Source organism: Felis catus, chromosome A2 (genome assembly GCF_018350175.1).
Source record: "Felis catus isolate Fca126 chromosome A2, F.catus_Fca126_mat1.0, whole genome shotgun sequence".
Classification (NCBI taxonomy): domain Eukaryota; kingdom Metazoa; phylum Chordata; class Mammalia; order Carnivora; family Felidae; genus Felis; species Felis catus.
The window spans coordinates 65,105,334-65,125,107 of NC_058369.1; the positions used below are offsets into that span (position 1 = coordinate 65,105,334).

General features: G+C 40.2%; 2 protein-coding genes across 8 annotated transcripts in view; both read left to right on the forward strand.

Annotated features, from left to right (window-relative positions):
• Nucleotides 1-19,774, forward strand: part of SPATA48 (spermatogenesis associated 48) — a 56,263-nt gene that overhangs the window by 8,899 nt on the left and 27,590 nt on the right. For all 7 annotated transcript variants that reach the window (XM_045052110.1, XM_045052111.1, XM_045052112.1 and 4 more), the window contains one exon: nt 1,495-1,592. In XM_045052110.1, the coding sequence (XP_044908045.1) occupies nt 1,495-1,592 (98 nt within the window). The remainder of the gene's footprint in view (nt 1-1,494; nt 1,593-19,774) is intronic.
• On the forward strand, nt 16,190-17,973 carry LOC102902482 (2-hydroxyacyl-CoA lyase 1-like). Its single transcript, XM_045052113.1, has one exon. It carries the CDS (start codon nt 17,189-17,191, stop codon nt 17,915-17,917), a length of 729 nt encoding a protein of 242 aa, XP_044908048.1. The 5' UTR covers nt 16,190-17,188; the 3' UTR covers nt 17,918-17,973.

Here is a 19,774-nt window from a genome sequence, read left to right on the forward strand (position 1 = left end):
AGCGACCCTGACGTGCGCAGCTGAGATTCATTGTCCTGTTTCCTGTCTCCTACTCTGCCTTAAAAATCACATTTTAGGTTTTTTTGTTTTCCTACTTTCCTCTTTGGTCAATGACAGCAAATCGGAAGGACACCACAGAGTGCCATCCTGCTGCGGTGGGCACAACGGTCTTCTGGAGGGTTTCCTTTGGCCAGCTGGGTGTCACCATCAGAATTATCCTTGTTCTCAAAATGGAAATAACCATGGGCTTCAGCACGACCTTTCTCACTTGGCCTTGACCTCCTGCCTCTGCCTCTGCCTCTGTATTTTCTCTTCCTGTGGTGACAAAGTGCCGCAAACTTAGCAGCCTGACATGAAACCCATTTATTAGCACCCAGTTTTGTGAGAAAGTCTAGGCAGGCTCAACTGGGTTTTCTTTCTTTTTAATTTTTCAATTTTTTAAATTATTTTTTTAATGTTTATTTTTGAGAGAGAGAGAGAGAGAGAGAGAGAGAGAGAGAGAGCAGGGGAGGGGCAAAAAGAGACAGAGACACAGAATCCAAAGCAGGCTCCTGGCTCTGAGCTGTCAGCACAGAGCCTGACATGGGACTCGAACCCATGAACAGTGAGATCATGACCCGAGCCGAAGTTGGACGCGTAACTGACTGAGCCACCCAGGTGCCCCTCAACTGGGTTTTTTATTCACGATCTAACTGCTGAAGCCTACAGTGTCTGGGGAAAATCGACTTCAGGATCATTCAGTTTGTGCAGATTCTGGTTCCGGGCATCAGAGCTGTCATAGCCAGGGACACTCTGCTCCCTCAGGCTACCTGTGCTCCTCCTCACGAGGCCTCCTCTGTCTTCCAAGTCAGCAGTGGTGTGTCCAGGCCTTCTCAGACTCTAATCTTTCTGACTTCCCCTTTGTCAAGGTTAGATCAAGAGTTGTCTTCGGGGAGATAGTCTCAACTCCCCACAGTCTGGCTGGGCCAGTATCCTTCCTCCACACGCCCACAGAGCTCAGAGCCCAACTATCCTTATGGTTGCTACACGACACTGCAACGATCTACTTACATGACTGTCGTTGCTCTTTGTTCAGGAGCACCTCAAACCCAGGAACCCCCTCTTCCGTCTCTGTGTATCTATTTCCACTTATGGCGCAGTAGATATTTGTTGAAGTCTGTGTGTGTATTTGCTAGGGTCTTAGAACTTCTATCAGGTAAGTTATCTACATGGTAACTAGACTCCTTTGTGTGGCCACCGTCCCCAACCGCACACTCATCTGCAGATTCATGGTACCCAACAGGCCTCTTCTAGTAATGAGTGATACATACCAAGTAATTCCACGTCGTTATAATTACCCTAAGATGGAAATTCAGCTCTCACTGCTAAGAAAAGTTGTTAGATATTCCACCGAAACGTCAATTAACGTCATTTCTAATAGGAAATACTTCTGGCGGAAGAAAAGATCTCTAGTACATCTTTAAAAACCCAAAGTACATACATTTTTTTTTTCAGGTTGGACAAGCCCACTGAAAGTTACTCCTTTACCACCTCGTCACGAAGCGTGCTCAATAAATCACACATATGTATTTGACGAAGAACCAACATGCACGGTAAGATTGTCTTATGGGATGGGGTTACACAATATTTGCAATTCATTTCATTGTCTGTGTATTTGATATTTTATGCCCTGGAAAAAAATAGCTACTGTTTATAAAGTACTTCTTACGTGCCAGGCACCATGCAGCCCTTCACAATGATTGTGTGTCATGTGTTATCGTTTGTCGTCCTGTAGCAATACTGTGGGGGAGGAGAGAGCAGGAAATGCTGATAGTGCCCAACCCAGATGCCCTATCCTGGCAAGGGCACCCTCCTCCAGTAGCCATGAGTGGTGGCCACCAAATGCCTGACGGTCACCAGCCTGGAAGACCGCGCCCTCCTACACGGTCTCCTCAGACTTTGGCCAATGGCTGACTGACTTCCTAGAGGAAACACACCTGAAACTAAGCAGGGTCCACATTCTCACTAACCTCCTGTCCCCTAGGGTGCTCCGACAGTGTATTACTTGAGTGAAAATCTTGCTTCCATCCCTGTTTCTGGACAAGGCAGTATTGTTATCCCCACCTTACTTGAGAAAGCTAATGCTCAGTGATGTTACATAACTGATTTTTTAATTTAATTTCAAGTTCATTAACATACAGTGTAGTCTTGGCTTTAGGAGTAGAACCCAGGGATTCATCTCTTACCTATGACACCCAGTGTTCACCCTGAAAAGTGCCCTCCTTTTAATGCCTGTCATCCATTTAACCCATCCCCCCACCTGCCTCCCCTCCAGCAACCCTCAATTTGTTCTCTGTATTAAAGAGTTCCTTACTGGGGTGCCTGGGTGGCTCAGTCGGTTAACCGTCTGACTTCGGCTCAGGTCATGATCTCACGGTCCGTGAGTTCGAGCCCTGCATCGGGCTCTGTGCTGCCAGCTCAGAGCCTGGAGCCTGTTTCAGATTCTGTGTCTCCCTCTTTATGACCCTCCCCTGTTCATGCTCTGTCTCTCCCTATCTCAAAAATAAATAAAATGTTAAAAAAATTTTATAAAAAAAAAAAGAGTCTCTTATTTTAACTGCACACTAAGTATGAAACCAAAGTTTAAACCTGGGTATCTTTCTGAATTTAATGATTATGTTATTAATCATTTTTCTATGTGGATTTTATTGGCTCTAAACTCTTGCTATTTAAATGACTGGAAGACTACCCAAGGGATATACAGATAGCTCAAGGATTTTTCTTTTTTTAAAAAAAATAGCTTGGGGCATCTGGGGGACTTAATTGGTTAAACATCCGACTTCGGCTCAGGTTATGATCTCACAGTTCTCGGGTTTGAGCCCTGCATCGGTCTCTGTGCTGACAGCTCAGAACCTGGAGCCTGCTTTGGATTCTGTGTCTCCCTCTTTCTCTGCCCCTCTCCTGCTCATGCTCTGTCTCTGTCTCTCTCAAATATAAATAAACATTAAGAAAAAAATTAAGAAAAAACCCCAGCTCTATTGAGACATATTTCATATACCACAAAAGTCATCCATTTAAAGTGTTCAATGTTTTTTTTTTTACATTTAAAAAAATTAAGTTTAGTTTTGAGAGAGAGAAAGTGTGAGTGGGGGAGGGACAGAGAGAAAGGGAAAGAGAAAGAATCCCAAGCAGGCTCCGCACTGTCAGCACCAGAGCCTGATGTGGGACTTGAACCCACGAACCATGAAATCATGACCTGAGCTGAACTTGGACACTTAACCAACTGAGCCACCCAGGTGCCCTAAAGCGACTGATGTATTTTTAAAGGTGCTCACGAAATGGAGCAACGTCACCACAATCTAATTCTAGAACATTTTCATCTCCTCAGAAAGAAACCCCATAGCCATTAGAAGTAAAGATGTGAATACTTCTAAGGAATCAGTGTCCATTTCCATGACCCCCATATGTATTCCTTTCCACAATTGATCTCTGCTTGTGGATTTATCTGTAACTGTCGTGTTAGATTTAGTTCTACTTTCCCCATGTCTTCCTTCACGATTGCGCAGACTGATTCGACCACAGAGGGGATTGGGGCACACGTCCCACAACTGCCAGTTGTACCACAATGAGTGGCGAAGGAACCAAAAGGGTCCCTCAAAATCCGTATCATCAGTGCCTCCTTTATCTAGATGCCATCCAGCCATGCCGGACTTCCTGCTTTTCCTTGTCTACAGACTTTCTTTATAAGAAAATCTTGCCTTTAGAAATGGGGGTAGGGGCACCTGGGTGGCTCAGTTGGTTGAGCGTCTGACTTCAGCTCAGATCATAATCTCGCAGCTTATGAGTTCGAGCCCTGCATCGGGCTCTGTGCTGACAGGGCAGAGCCTGGAGCCTGCTTCAGATTCTGTCTCCCTCTCTCTCTGCCCCTCCCCCGCTCATGCTCTGTCTCTCTCTTTTTCTCTCTCTCTCTGTCAAAAATAAATAAACATTAAAAAAAAAAGAAATGGGGGTAATTTGGCCTGTTTTGAGCCATTCTAAATTCAGATAAAGTGCAGAATGTGGTTGAAAGGATAAAGAAAACTTGTACTTACTAGTTTCACTCATTCCATCTCCAGACTTTTCAAAGAATCCATTGCTCCTGTAGGTAAGTCCTTTGAGAGCAAATCAAAGTAAACATTTTAAGAAATGAAAGGCATTGGTGCCTTTTGTTTTTCATTTAAGCTGCAAATTCATGGCAAGTCTCCATGTTTTATCTAGTTATCTATTTTAGAATTAGACTACTGAAGTAAGTGCTTGTCATGTAAAGGCTTATTAGCATCTTTATTTAAATTCAAAATAAGTTTAGACTTCTTCTCGCAGAAAATAAATCTGGATATTTTATTTCCAGTAGTAGAAACTAACCAGGTAACATGGGGCAATACTTCTAATGGGAAACAACTAGATTAATATTTCGCTTTTATTAAAATATCAAAAAGCTAATAAGGTAGAAGTGATTGGGTCAGCGAAAGGATGGAAATTTTAAAATGTAAGCCTAGCACTCAGGGCCACTTTGGCCATACAGGAATTTGCCATTCTAGAAGGGAAAGCTAAAACTCTGAGCCGGATCTTTGGTGGTCTCAGAAGTATAAAAGATCAAAAGTTGGAACTGATCTCTGAAAACAATCCACTGCTTTGGGAGGAATACCTGGAGGCTGGTTTCTTAGGAAAAGGATACATCAATAGGAAAAAGCCCTTAACCAGACTAAAGCCTGGCTTGGTCCGAGTAAATGAGAAAACTCTAAGTCTTGAACTGGTATCGAGGTGATCTGAGATTCTTATCATTCCCAGGATGCAGGCAGACAGAAACAAAACTTCTCTGGAGAAAGATAATATGTGACTAAGCCTTAAATTATTTCCATCAATAATGTTTTAAAATGTCCAGCATACAATCGATAGTAACCAAACACGTAAAGAGAAAGGGCACCGTGAATTAGAATCAGCAGAATGAAAGAAAACAGAAAGACACACATTGATTCTAGACATTGAAAATATGCAAGGAGAGAAAAGGTGAGTCCAGAAATTTTGTAAAGAAATTAAAAATTACGAAATGGGAAATTGGGAAATTGAGGGGAAAGGAGTTCCAGAACTGAAAAATATCATAAACAAAGAACAGGGCAAGTGAGCACAGTAGCTGATCTGACACTGGTGGAGAGAATTGGAGAGCTAATAGGTAAATGAGGAGGCACCATTCATGATAAAGCAAAAATGCACAGAAAAATGGAAAATACGAAGTGGGAGTAAGAAACACATAGGAAACAGTGAAAAAGAGGAACGTGTATTTATTTGAAATCCCAAATGTATAGACGAATAGGACAGAAGCAGTATGTGAAGATGTAACTACTGTATCTACCGTGTGCCCATTTCTGGGGGGTTCCTGGAGGGTGCCTTCACGTTCCCTGCTGTACAGGGAGAGTTAAGGCCCCGCACAAGCACCAGATCCCACAGCAACAGCTTGTCAGTGTTCCTCCCAGCACCACGGCAAATGGCAGCCCAATTTTCAAGACAGAGAGATCCAAAACATGGAAGACACAAGAATGGAAAGAAATAGGAAATTCCTGAAAATTTTGTTCGCATTGTTTATGGTAATTGCAATGCTCAGAATCTGGACCTCAGCAGTCCTTTTTTGTTAGCTCTTGTGAAATTTGAAGAAATTCTAGGAAGTTAAGGCATTTATGATGTTGACAGTCATGAAGGATCTCAATGCGGATGAACAATGCTGAAGTATTAGGACATAAAGGAACATCTCCTTCAATGTCTTGTCATAGAACCTAAGAAATATCTAGCATTTGTAGAGAAATTTCCATTGAGTCAGACTTCAAGAACACTGATGAATTCAAATAGGAAATGTGGTCCCTTCCTTATGAAACAGTACACACAAAACATGCAGAGACTAGAAATAGAAGATTCGCCAGCGAGAGAAAAGCTTCTATAAAGATTTGCTTTGACGGGCGCCTGGGTGGCTCAGTCGGTTGAGCATCGGACTTCAGCTCAAGTCATGATCTCATGGTCCATGAGTTCGAGCCCCGCGTCAGGCTCTGTGCTGCCAGCTCAGAGCCTGGAGCCTGCTTCGGATTCTGTGTCTCCCTCTCTCTCTCTCTCTGCCCCTCCCCCACTTGTGCTCTGTCTCTCTCTCTCTCTCTATCAAAAATAAATAAACATTAAAAAAATTAAAAAAAAAAGATTGAGAAAACCGTGTAAACAATAAACTTCAGGATCTGCAAACGTTTCATAAAGAAATTGAAGATATATAACATATAGAAATGGCAGCTTATAAGACCCATCAGGAACTGGAAGCAATGGGTTTTAGAGAAAAATCCAGATTCCAATGAAAGATGATACCAGGTATCAATGATATACCAAAATGCTGAAGAACTCGAAGAGAGCACAGATTTCGGAATCTTGGCCCCTTCAAGGGGAGGACCAATCTTACCCACACATTACACACCAACCTTATCAAGACATGACCCACAGGACACAGGTGATTGTGACAGACCTCGTGAACTCTGCAAAGTTCACGATAAAAGATATTTTAAATGAACCGTGGCCAATTCTAATTTAGTGGACTTTTTATTTTATTTTATTTTATTTTATTTTTCAACGTTTATTTATTTTTGGGACAGAGAGAGACAGAGCATGAACGGGGGAGGGGCAGAGAGAGAGGGAGACACAGAATCGGAAACAGGCTCCAGGCTCCGAGCCATCACCCCAGAGCCTGATGCGGGGCTCGAACTCACGGACCGCAAGATCGTGACCTGGCTGAAGTCGGACGCTTAACCGACTGCGCCACCCAGGCGCCCCAAATTTAGTGGACTTTTTAGAAGTAAAAAACTTGATGTGATTTTTGCCTTCCCACATGCCTTCTTTTTGCCAGGACAGCCATTGTTTTCACATGCTTGTTTGTTCTGCCTGTAACACAGCTCTTATTCTTATCAAGGTTTACATGTGATTTTCAAGAGAGACATAGAAATTACATCAATGATATAGCAACAATTGATTTGGCAAAGATCCAATACATATTAGTGTACAACATTAACAATGGTAGGTTGACTTGGATGACCTCTATGTTAAACATAGATTTTTTTTAATGTGTAAAGACACTGAAGTATCTGTTCGTGACTCTTGCTGATAAGAGTCATTATAAACTCTGTGGCAATTAATAGGACAACAGGATATTGGGGGATTTAGTATAGACAAAACTCATATAGTAGAATAAGGCAGCACAATTAGTTAATAAATATAAATATAAATATAAATATAAATATAAATATAAATATAAATATACTGGGGCGGGGCGCCTGGGTGGCGCAGTTGGTTAAGCGTCTGACTTCAGCCAGGTCACGATCTCGCGGTCCGTGAGTTCGAGCCCCGCGTCAGGCTCTGGGCTGATGACTCGGAGCCTGGAGCCTGTTTCTGATTCTGTGTCTCCCTCTCTCTCTGCCCCTCCCCCGTTCATGCTCTGTCTCTCTCTGTCCCAAAATAAATAAACGTTGAAAAAAAAATTTTAAATATACTGGGGCAACTTGTTAGTAATAATACACACACACACAAGTATACCTTCTTGCAAGGACCATTCGTAAAATTACCACGTATCATAAAACAACCTGGAAATTTTCAAATATTTAATTTTTAAATTTTTTGGCTTAGATTTTTTTTTTAATTTCAGTATTATTAACACACAGTGTTGTATTAGTTTCAGGTGTACAATATAGTGATTCAATAACTCCTTACATTACTCAAATATTTTATTTTATTTTTTAATGTTTATTTCTTTTTGAGAGAAAGAGACAGAGCATGAGAGAGGCAGAGAGAGAGGGAGACACAGAATCTGAAGCAGGCTCCAGGCTCTGAAATGTCGGCACAGAGCCCGATGCGGGGCTTGAACTCACGAACCGTGAGATCATGACCTGAGCTGATGTTGGACACTTAACCGACTGAGCCACCCAGGTGCCCCTCAAATATTTTAAATCACACAGAGTATGTTCTTTGACCACAAGACCATTATAACAGATCAAAAACCCTAGAAAATCATGTGTTTGGAAATGTAAAAATGTATTTATGGACATGAGTCATGGGCCAAAGGAAAAACATAAGGAAAATAGAAAATGGAAAATGTCTTGAACTGAATGATAACAGCAATATCATAGCAAAATGTGTGGGAATTAACCATAATAATGCCTAGAGGAAAATATATAATCTTTGATGGTTATGTAACAACAGAAGAAAACCTGAAAATTCAAAAACTGAGCAAACTAGTAAAACATGGCAAAATCCATTTTTTTTATAATGTACAAACCCCGCACCTTCAACATGTCTAGGACACAGAGAAATACTAAACTTTGAATGACTGCAAGTTAAAAAAAAAAGAAAGAAAACATAAAATCCTAAAAAGTCATGCTTCAAGCACTTAACAGAAGCCTTTTTTTCGGTAAATGAGGACAGTCTTGGAAAATGTGTGGTAGAGAGAAGCCGGCCTACTCCTGATCTAACAACCACCGCTAGAAAGATAGACTCCGTCTGCAGAGAAGGAATTTAAAAGCATACACGACTTGAGGTGGCAGTCTTTGAAAGGCATTAATTGTTTAAAAGAAAAGAGAGTCGCCCTTTGGAGGTTGAGTGACGAAAAGGAAAAAGGGAAAGAGGGAAAGTTAGTATTTTGAAAGGCAAAGAATGAATTGAGTGGAGGTGAGACAACCCCTTTGATAACAATCGCCTGGGACGCCTGGGTGGCTCAGTAGGTTGAGCCACCGACTTCAGCTCAGGTCATGATCTCACAGTTTGTGAGTTCAAGCCCCGCGTCAGGCTCTGTGCTGACAGCTCAGAGCCTGGAGCCTGCTTCGGATTCTGTGTCTCCCTCTCTCTCTGCCCCTCCCCCGCTCATGCTCTGTCTCTCTCTGTCTCAGAAATAAATAAACATTTAAACAAAAAACAAAAAACAAATGCCTTCCAGGAGGAATATTAGAGAAAGTGCTGTACTTCGCCACACGGACAGAAGAGGGCAGCATTGAACTAAGAATATCGCGAACCACCCCAACTCCATCAAGTGAATGAAAGAAAATGTGATAAATCTATTCGAAGAAACTATAACAAAAGAAGAATCGAAATGAGAACCAAAATACCTTAGTAAGAATACAACATACCAAATCAACTATAAAACAGAAGAAAACTGTATTGTAACACTCCAAACTGAGTTACGTGTTTCAAACAAGCATCTGAGGATATGAAAAGCTGTCTTGATACAGATATTTGAAACTTAAATACAAATAAAATTGACAGTGAAAAAAAATGAAAAAAATGGAAGATTCATTCAGAAGCTAAGGATCACACTATGCCCAAAGGAAAAGATATTCAAATAAAAATTTAAGAAGTGACACTGAAGAAACGCAGGGAATCACCCAAGAGAAAACCGGAGATGAAGAATCAGTTAAAAATATCTGACTGAGGGGCGCCTAGGTGGCTCAGTGGTTAAGCACCCAACTCTTGATTTCAGCTCAGGTCGTGATCTCGCTGTTCATGAGTTCAAGCCCCATGTCGGGCTCTGTGCTGACAGCTCGGAACCTACTTGGGATTCTCTCTCTCCCTCTCTCTCTACTCCTCCCCACTCATGTGCACTCTCTCTCTCAAAATAAATAAATAAACATTAAAAAAAGAAAATCCTTTCTCCAAAGTTAGAAAATGAACAGCTACGTAACCCAAAATAAAGTACAACAAGATATTTTAAAAGATAAGAAAAGAAAGTGAATGAAGTGTAGATGAAATGGAATAGAAGCTGTTGCCTTTACTTTTCTGCCTTAAACATAGAGAAAATTGACCACAATATGAGAAATAATCGTTTGGAAACACTAGAGACAAGGCTGTGATGGATTGCAATCTCTAAGGAAGGGAAAATATGTGAACCCTCCAGTTTCACCAGGTTACTCCCTGGAGGCAGCTTCTGAGCAACAGTCAAGGGAAGGGAAGTCCATACACACCTTTAGGCTCTTGTTCAGTTGAGGAGACAGAGATTGGGGCTCTGGGGGACCCAGGCATCCAAAGTTTGTGGACCAAGGCACCAGAGAGGAGGGGGCTGCAGAGACAGTGCTCTGGAGAGCTGGGGAGGACAATGTGCAGGCCCGTTAGCACCGACCTGTGCACTGACAAGAGGAAAGTACTGGAACTTGAGAAGGACCAGACTTGCTGTAGAGAACTGCATGATCATCCTCTGAAACGCCAACAGCGCAGGGGATGGTTCAAGTGCCCACAAAACTGGAATGAAGATACCTTGGAGGACACAGGATGTCAAGCAGGATCTTCAGAAGGATGTCACTTTTCTAGTCAGGCTTTCTTAGCCCTACTCCAAAGGTTCCCGTGGACCTGCTCTGACAGGTTAAAGGCAACCCTCAAAAACATCCATGGACTTCCAGTACTTAACTTTGTGCTGGAACATATTCTAACACTACTTAAGAATAAAAAAGTTAATAGAGAACCCAGAAATGGACCCACAAACGTATGGCCAACTCATCTTTGACAAAGCAGGAAAGAATATCCAATGGAATAAAGACAGTCTCTTCAGCAAGTGATGCTGGGAAAACTGGACAGCGACACACAGAAGAATGAGCCTGGACCACTTTCTCACACCATACGCAAAAATAGTCAAAACGGATGAAAGACCTAAATGTAAGACAGGAAGCCATCAAAATCTTTGAGGAGAAAGCAGGCAAAAACCTCTTTGATCTTGGCCATGGCAACTTATACTGAACACATCTCCAGAGGAAAGGGAAACAAAAGCAAAAATGAACTACTGGGACCTCATCAAAATAAAAAGCTCCTGCACAGCGAAGGGTAGGAAACAATCAGCAAAACTAAAAGGCAACTGACAGAATGGGAGAAATATTTGCAAATGACATACCAAATAAAGAGTTAGTATCCAAAATCTATAAAGAATTTATCAACCTCAACACCCAAAAATCAAATCATCCAGTGAAGAAATGGACAAAAGACTTGAATAGACACTTCTCCAAAGAAGACATCCAGATGGCCAACTGACACATGAAAAAATGCTCCACATCATTCATCATCAGGGAAATACAAATCAAAACCACAATGAGATACCATCTTACACCTGTCAGAATGGCTAACATTAACAACTCAGGCAACAATATGTTGGCGAGGATGTGGAGAAAGAGGATCTCTTTTGCACTGCTGGTGGGAATGCAAACTGGTGTAGCCACTCTGGAAAACAGTATGGAGTTTCCTCAAAAAATTAAAAATAGAACTACCCTATGACTCAGCAATTGCACTACTAGGCATTTATCCAAGGGATACAGGTGTGCTGTTTCAAAGGGACACATGCACCCCCATGTTTATAGCAGCACTATCAACAATAGCCAAAGTATGGAAAGAGCCCAAATGTCCATCAATGGATGAATGGATAAAGAAGATGTGGTATATATATATATATACACAATGGAGTATTACTTGGCAATCAAAAAGAATGAAATCTTGCCATTTGCAACTACGTGGATGGAACTGGAGGGTATTATGCTAAGTGAAATTAGTCAGAGAAAGACAAATATCATATGACTTCACGCATGTGAGGACTTTAAGAGACAAAACAGATGAACAGAAGGGAAGGGAAACAAAAATAATATAAAAACAGGGAGAGGGACAAAACATAAGAGACTCTTAAATATGGAGAACAAACAAGAGGTTACTGGAGGGGTTGTGGGAGGGGGGATGGGCTAAATGGGTGAGGGACATTAAGGAATCTACTCCTGAAATCATTGTTGCACTATATGCTAACTAATTTGGATGTAAATTTAAAAACAATAATGTTTAAAAAAAAAAGAATAAAACAAGTTATGGGGCGCCTGGGTGGTTCAGTTGGTTAAGCATCCAACTTCAGCTCAAGTCATGATCTCATAGTTTGTGGGTCCAAGCTCTGCATCAGGCTCTGTGCTGACAGCTCAGAGCCTAGATCCTGCTTCAGATTCTGTGTCTCCTTCTCTCTCTCTCTCTCTCTCTCTCTCTCTCTCTCTGACCCTCCCCTGCTTGTGCATCCTCTCTCTCCCTCAAAAATTAATACATCAACATTAGAAACAAAGAATAAAACAAGTGTTAGCAACCAACAACCCAACGTTTAAAATAGGTACTCAATAGAAATTAATTTTCATGCCAAGAAGTAGGGGACTAGTTCCCATACTCAGGAGGAACAGTCAATCAAGAACATGGGACCTGGGGAGCGCCTGGGTGGCGCAGTCGGTTAAGCGTCTGACTTCAGCCAGGTCACGATCTCGCGGTCCAGGAGTTCGAGCCCCGCGTCAGGCTCTGGGCTGATGGCTCAGAGCCTGGAGCCTGTTTCCGATTCTGTGCCTCCCTCTCTCTCTGCCCCTCCCCCGTTCATGCTCTGTCTCTCTCTGTCCCAAAAATAAATAAACATTGAAAAAAAAATTAAAAAAAAAAAAAAAAAGAACATGGGACCTGGAAGTGGTGGACAGGAAGGAGCAAGCAGACAAGGACGTGTGCAAACACAGCTATTACACACACGTTCCATACATTCAGATGGTGAAGGAAACCACAACCACGGAGGTGAGGAAAATGCATGATGTAAACAGGACTCAAGAGGCCATTTAGACATGAAAAACACGATACAATGAAAGATAAATGGATACACGTTTCAAAGCAGATCAGACACTGCAGGCTAAAAGATCAACAAGGTTGAAAATGTAGCAACAGAAACTATCCAAAGTAAAACAGAAAACGTATAAGTAAAACACCAGTTAGCTTGGGGATGATAGCAGGCCGTTTGACACGCGTGTAACTGGCATTGCAGAAAAGAATGGAAAATGGGGGAAATAGTTGGGCCAACAGTGGCCAGTGTTGTTCCTCATGATTTAAATCTACAGACCCAAGAAACTGAACAAGCGCCAAGCTGTAGAAAGATAAAGGACACTGTGCACCGAAGTTAAATTGCTGGAAAACGGGGATACAAAGGACATCTTGAAGCAGTTAGAGGAAAAAAATCCATTATACACAGAGGAGCACAGGTAAGAATGACAGCAGGCTCTTGTCCGAATCTGTGCTCACTAGAAGAAAATGGACACATGTTTGCAATGTCAAAAGAAGTTCATGAAGAACACATTCATCAGCAACAACAAATTTCAAAAAGGAAGGCAGAGTAGATATTTTCAAAAAAGAAACCTAAGGCATCTACTGCTAACCGACCTAAGGAGGTTCTTCAGAGAAAAGAATATAGTGTAGGTGGAAATTTGAGTTTGTTAAATGGAATGAAATTGAGGTCAAGAGACACGGTAAATGTGTGGTAAATAGAAAACGCTATTCTCCATTTTGAAATACTGCAAAATATCCTTTAATATTTTTTTAAGTTTATTTATTTTGAGCACGCGTGAGAGAGAGAACAAGCAAGGGAGGGACAGAGAGAAGGAGAGAGACAGAATCCCACTAACATTACAGAGCCTGATGCGGGGCTCGAACTCACGAACTGTGAGATCATGACCTGAGCTGAAGCAAAGAGTCGGACACTTACCGGACTGAGCCACCCAGGTGCCCCCAAAATATCATCGAATGTTTAAAGCAACAACAGTCGCAATGTATTTGGGGCATACAGCACATGTAGAAGTCCATCATATAACAATAGCACCCGGGAGGTCAGGATGAAAATAGGCGTATGATATTGTAAGTTTTTACACTATTCATGAAGTGGTGTAATATTATACTTTAAATCCTAGAATTAAGGACGTATAAAGTCTTAGAGTGACAGTAATAACAGAAGCCAATCAATCAATCATAGGCAATAAGCTAATAGGGGGAGACAAAATGAAATTCTACAAAGAAAAAAAAAAAACCTCAAATAATACAAAAGAAAGTAACAGAAAAGGAAAAGGAGGAGATGAAACCAACAGTAAACAAAGCTGTATTGAAACCAAATTATGTCAAATGTTATGTTAGATAAATTTAATGTAAGGAAATAGAAAGTCAGACATTTTTATGTTGGATAAAAAAAATCAATACCCAACTATATGCTGACTACAAGAAAACCATGGTAAATAGAAATAGAAAGTCAGACATGTTTATGTTGGATAAAATAATCAATACCCAACTATATGCTGACTACAAGAAAACCACGGTAAATAGAAATAGATAGGAGTGTGGGATGGGAAAATATCTACCATGCGCGTTTTCTTACTAAGTTTTTTTGCGGTCTCAGTGCCATCCAAATCAATATCTTGTCTGTATCCACGTGGAGTTTGAGAAGTGCTTTATAAAAAGGATACAGAAAAGCAAAGGATCAGAAATGACCAAGACTGTTACTAACAAAAGGGGGAAAAAAATCAATACTCTCTCAGGATCAAAACTCTCAGCAAACTTGGAGACTTGGAGGGGACCTTCTTCAATCTGCGATAAAGCATCTGTGAAAACCCTGAGGCTAAAGCAATGATGATGTAAGACTGAATGCTTTTCCCTTAATATCAGGAATAAGACAAAAGTGTCTGCTCTTACCACTATCATCTTCCATTTAGTGGAGGAGAGAGCTATTGCAGAAAAGCAAAAAAACAAAACAAAAAAAGAAATAGAAATAAATCCATCTCTGGGTAGAGATGACATGATGGTATTTATAAAAAAATATCCTCAGAAATCTTCAAACCAACTGCTGGATGTAATCTTCAATTTCATGGGAGGCATAGGCTTATGATTAATATGCAAAAGTCAATTGTAATGTTAAGTATCATAAGCAAACAACTGGAAAATGAAAGTTTAGAAGATTCCACTGACAACAGTACCAAAAACCGCATAGGATTTAATAAATAATAAAACACGTGCATTTTTTTCACTGAAAACTATAGTATGTTACTGGGTGAAATAAACTAACGAAGACACAAATAAATGGAAAGTAAGCCAGGTTCATTGGCTGGAAGGCTTGTTAATTTATTAAAACTTCCCCGATTGATCTCTAGATTCAATGCAGACCCTATAAAAATCCTGAGAAGATGTTTTGTGGAAATTGACCAGACGGATTATAAAATTTCTATGACATGAAAAGCCTAAAATAGCTAAAACAATTTTGAATAAAAATAAAGTTGGAGGATTTGTGCTCTCTGATTTTAGGTTTGACTGTGAAGTTGAAATAATCAGCACCAATTGGCAAAGTGATTGGCAAACCCATCAATGGAAAACAGTCTCCAGAAACGGAGCCATCTACTACATTGTCATTTGATTTTTAAAGAATGTGCCAAGGAGGCCTGGGTGTCTCAGTTGGCTAAGCGTCGCACTCCTGATCTCAGCCTAGGTCTTAATGTCAGGACTATGAGTTCAAGCCCTGCGTTGGGCTCCACACTGTGGTGAAGGTTACTTAAAAAAAAAAAAAAAATGGTGATATACTAAACATTTCAACTGAAAGGCAGAGATGATCAGAATGGATTAAAAAAGCAGGACACAACTATATGCTATTTACAAGAGGTACGCTTTCAGTATGAAGATACAGATCAGCTGAAAGTAAGTAAATAGAAAGCATATTAGATGCACGTGATATATTCACTGTAATCATATGCTGTAGCATAAAACAAATCTTCATATGTTTAAATGTATTGAAATAATTCTACTTGTGTTCTCAAACCACCACAGAGTTAAATTAAAAATAATTCACCATAAGATGTTCAGGAAAGCATCAAATGTTTTAAAATTAAACATCACAATTCTGAACTATCCATGGGCCAAAGAAAAAAATCACAAGAAAAATTAGAAAATGTTTTAAGCTGAACAATGATGAAATTATAACCTATTAAATCTTATATGATGCAGTACACACTGCTGAAAAGAACAATATTAGCCTTTTATCCTTATATTAGAAAACAAGGAGGTTCTGAAAATTAGTAATTAATAATTAAGACAAAAGAATTGTTAAATTAAACAAGAAGAAAGAGGGGAGCCTGGGTGTTTCAGTCAGCTGAACGTCTGACTTTGGCTCAGGTCATGATATCGTGGTTTGTGAATTCGAGCCCCCTGTCGGACTCTGTGCTGACAGCTCGGAGCCTGGAGCCTGCTTCGGATTCTGTGTCTCCCTCTCTCTCTGCCCCTCCCCACCTTGTGCTCTCTCTCTCTCTCTCTCTCAAAAAAAAAAAATTAAACAATTTTTTTAAAAAAGAAAGAGAATTAAAGAGTAGAGATCAATGGAAGAGAGAAAAGCTACATGAGAGAAAACTTTAAACCAAAAGCTGTTTCTTTAGAAAGATCAAAGAAAGAGATCAATAAAAGACATTTTATTAGTACAATCAAGAAAAAGAGAGAGAACACATATTAGCAACATAGGAAATTAAAGAGTTTATTACTACTGATCCTGAAAGCAAAATAAGAAAATATCCTAAACTATATAGTTTGCCAATTCGTTTAGCATCTTAGGTTAAATGAACAAATTTCTTTACAAATATAACTTACCAAAATTGATACTAAATAAAATGGAACACCCCCGATTGATTATGAAATGAATGCCCCCGATTTATTAAAGGAATTTAATTTTCTGATCAAAAATCTTCCCACACTGAAAACTCTAGGATCAGATGATTTCGTTGCTGAATTTTGTCCAACATCCTAGGAAGAAATCACATCAGTCTAATGTAAGTTATTTCAGAAAATAGAAGGCACACTTTCCAACTAATTTTAGAGGTCTGATTTAACTAATATTCCTGAACCAGACAAAGACATTACAAAAATAAAAAAAAGAGGAAATTACAGACTAATATTCTTCATGTACAGAGACACAAAAATTATTACCAAGTATTAACATATCAAAACCAGTGATATATAAAAAGGTCAGTATATTATGATCAAAGGAGGTTGATGTCAAGAGTGAAAGTATTTCCTTAACGTTCAAAACTCAATCAGTAATAATTCATCCTACTGGTAACCATCAGTATGTTCTCTATAGTTGAGTCTGTTTCTTGGTTTGCCTCTTTTTTCCCCCTTTTGCTCGTTTGTTTTGCTTCTTAAATTCCACTTGTGAGTGAAATCACATGGTTGATACCTGTACAGAAGAATTGGGGGATAAGGTAAGGCCTGCTGTGACTTTGCCGGGAGTCACCAATGTTCACCAAACAGCTTTTAGAACCATTTGATAGAAACACCAGGGCAGTGTCTTCCAGAGAGCAAGTGGTGGAAAACTCTGGGAGGGAAAAAAAAAATGAAGAGCAGGGAAGATCCTTCCAAGAAATGTGTTAGTGTAGGATGGAAGGAATCTGCCTGTCTTCTCTGGTGGAGGAATGTAGGGGGCCGCCTCCTCCATGCTGGGTATAACCTCCAACGGGCCAAAATAGCACAGGAATTAGCTTCTCCCAAATCCCTGCCTGTGGGTGATTACACAGCCTTCTCCCATGCGCAAGAACAGGTACACAGAGACTGTTTTGTGGTACGTGAAGGAGCAAATATAATGGACGCTGGACGCACTGTGCTTCCAAATGCCCTTCCTCGTCACAGGCTTGCTGCTGGCACCTTGGGAACGATGGGAGCCGGTTTGGGATTGGCCATTGCAGCCTCTACGTTGGCCAAGATAGAGCCCAGGGCAGTGGGTCTTCTGCGTGGAAGGAGACGGTGTATTGGGGTCTTCTGCACCCAAGTGGAAACCATCTGCAGGCACAACTTGCCATCCGTACCTTTGGTGGTGATTCACAATGGAATTTGTCAAAGTGTCGACGCAGATGCTTGGAATGAAATGTTAATATTTGGAGATGCTACTGCAGTGGCCCCTCCAGTCTGTCTTCTGCCAAACTCACATTATAAGCGAGTTATAACTGTGTTTTTTAGAGGCAAAGGGTATCTTGTACAAGCGCCAGAAGAACTCCAAAAATCACTGAGCCAGAGTGTGGCAGACACAACTAAACCCTCTTCTATCAATATCATGACTAAGTCGTGAGTCATATGGAAGGCCCAGGATTTTCACTGGCTGGCCCACTGTAATACATAAATAAAGATGCCAGGGGAGTTTTCTCTTTCTTCCAAGATGGAATTTTATTTTCCACAGCAAAATTACTAAAATATTAAAATTAAAAAAAAATTTCTAAATGAAAAAAATATATATATAGAATTCAGCCTAGCAACAGAACGATTACATGATTTCACTAGATGTAGCTTTTTTTTTTTTATTTTTTTCTAACGTTTACTTATTTTTGAGACAGAGAGAGAGAGAGAGAGAGAGAGAGAGAGAGAACATGAACGGGGGAGGGGCAGAGAGAGAGGGAGACACAGAATCGGAAGCAGGCTCCAGGCTCTGAGCCATCAGCCCAGAGCCCAACGCGGGGCTCGAACTCACGGACCGCGAGATCGTGACCTGAGCCGAAGTCGGCTGCTTAACCGACTGAGCCACCCAGGTGCCCCTCACTAGATGCAGCTTTAATGAAATTTAAAGAAATACAACAAACAGGTTTAAACAGAGACTAGAAATAGGGGAAGGAGGAAGTGTTGTGAACAGGAAAGTGGACAGTGGTAGCATGGAAGGTAAAGATGGCAGACAGAATGAGAAAGTCTAGTATTTGCCTGATGGGAACTTAAGAAGAGAATAAAGAGAATCCATTGGCAATAAAGGGGTAACAATGGAGATTTGTCCAAATTGGGGGAAGTTATGCATTCTGAGATTAAAGAAACATAACGAGTCTTTAGCCCGATGAAAAAATATACCTTCTCCTAAACACATTTTCTCCATGGGAAAATCAAGACAAATATCCTAAATATTGCCAGAGGGTGGGGACGGGGACGCAGAATACTTGCAGACAATTATACTCCGTGTACTTCCAAAGCAACAATAACCATCCAGAAGCCAATGAGGTGTAGGTAGGTTACCAAAGAATCATAGCCATTAAACTAGAATTCTAAATTCACCTGGAACAGTATTAAAAAGTGAGGATGAGTTAGTTAAGAAACAAAGCTAGAAGTTTGTATCCTTGAAAGAATTACTGAAAATTGAACTCCAGCCAAAGAGAGTGGAACCAGGAAAGAACAAATTGGGTACCAGAAGCAGAAGTAGACAAAGAACCACTGGTAAAATACTGTGGAAAATTTAAATGAATAGTAATACTTAAAGATTCTAATGACAATTAGAATATAATAATAATAATATATTATATATTTAATTACATATATATTATTAAAATATAATAATTATATATAATATATAATATATAAAAAATATATAATATAATATACTTATATAGTTAAAAATTAATATTAATAATTATAATAATCAACGAATTTCAATGAAATAAGACGAAAGGTAGGAAGGGGGAAGTGCATCAGAGCTAATGTCTATTGTTAAAAGACAAGTCACACAAGACTTAAAAAAGTTTTTTTTAAATGTTTATTTTTGAGAGAGACAGAGCGTAAGTGGGGGAGGCGCAGGGAGAGGGGGAGACACAGAATCCAAAGCAAGCTTTGCGCTCTAACTCATGAATCGTGACATCATGACCAGAGCCGAAGTCAGATGCTTAACTGACTGAGCCACCCAGGCGCCCCTAGACTTTTTAAGTTTTTTATTTACATGGTGCTAAAAACATCATTTGCCAGCATTTAAAATTCAAGAGCTTTCTCATAAAAATGTGACTTTCCATTAAGTTGAATACACATGTTGTAAATTTTAACTTAATCACTTAGGAGACCATACATAGAAAGTAAGTTTCCAAGACAATTGAAGAAAGTAGGGAAGCATTAAGCCTGGTCTGTGGAAGGGGTGCTATGAAAGGAGAAAAATGGAGAACAAGGAAAAAAGAAAGCATGGTTG

Coding starts and splice junctions, on each gene's coding strand:
- LOC102902482 (XM_045052113.1), top strand. CDS start 17,189: ATGAAGAGCAGGGAAGATCCTTCCAAGAAATGTGTTAGTGTAGGATGG.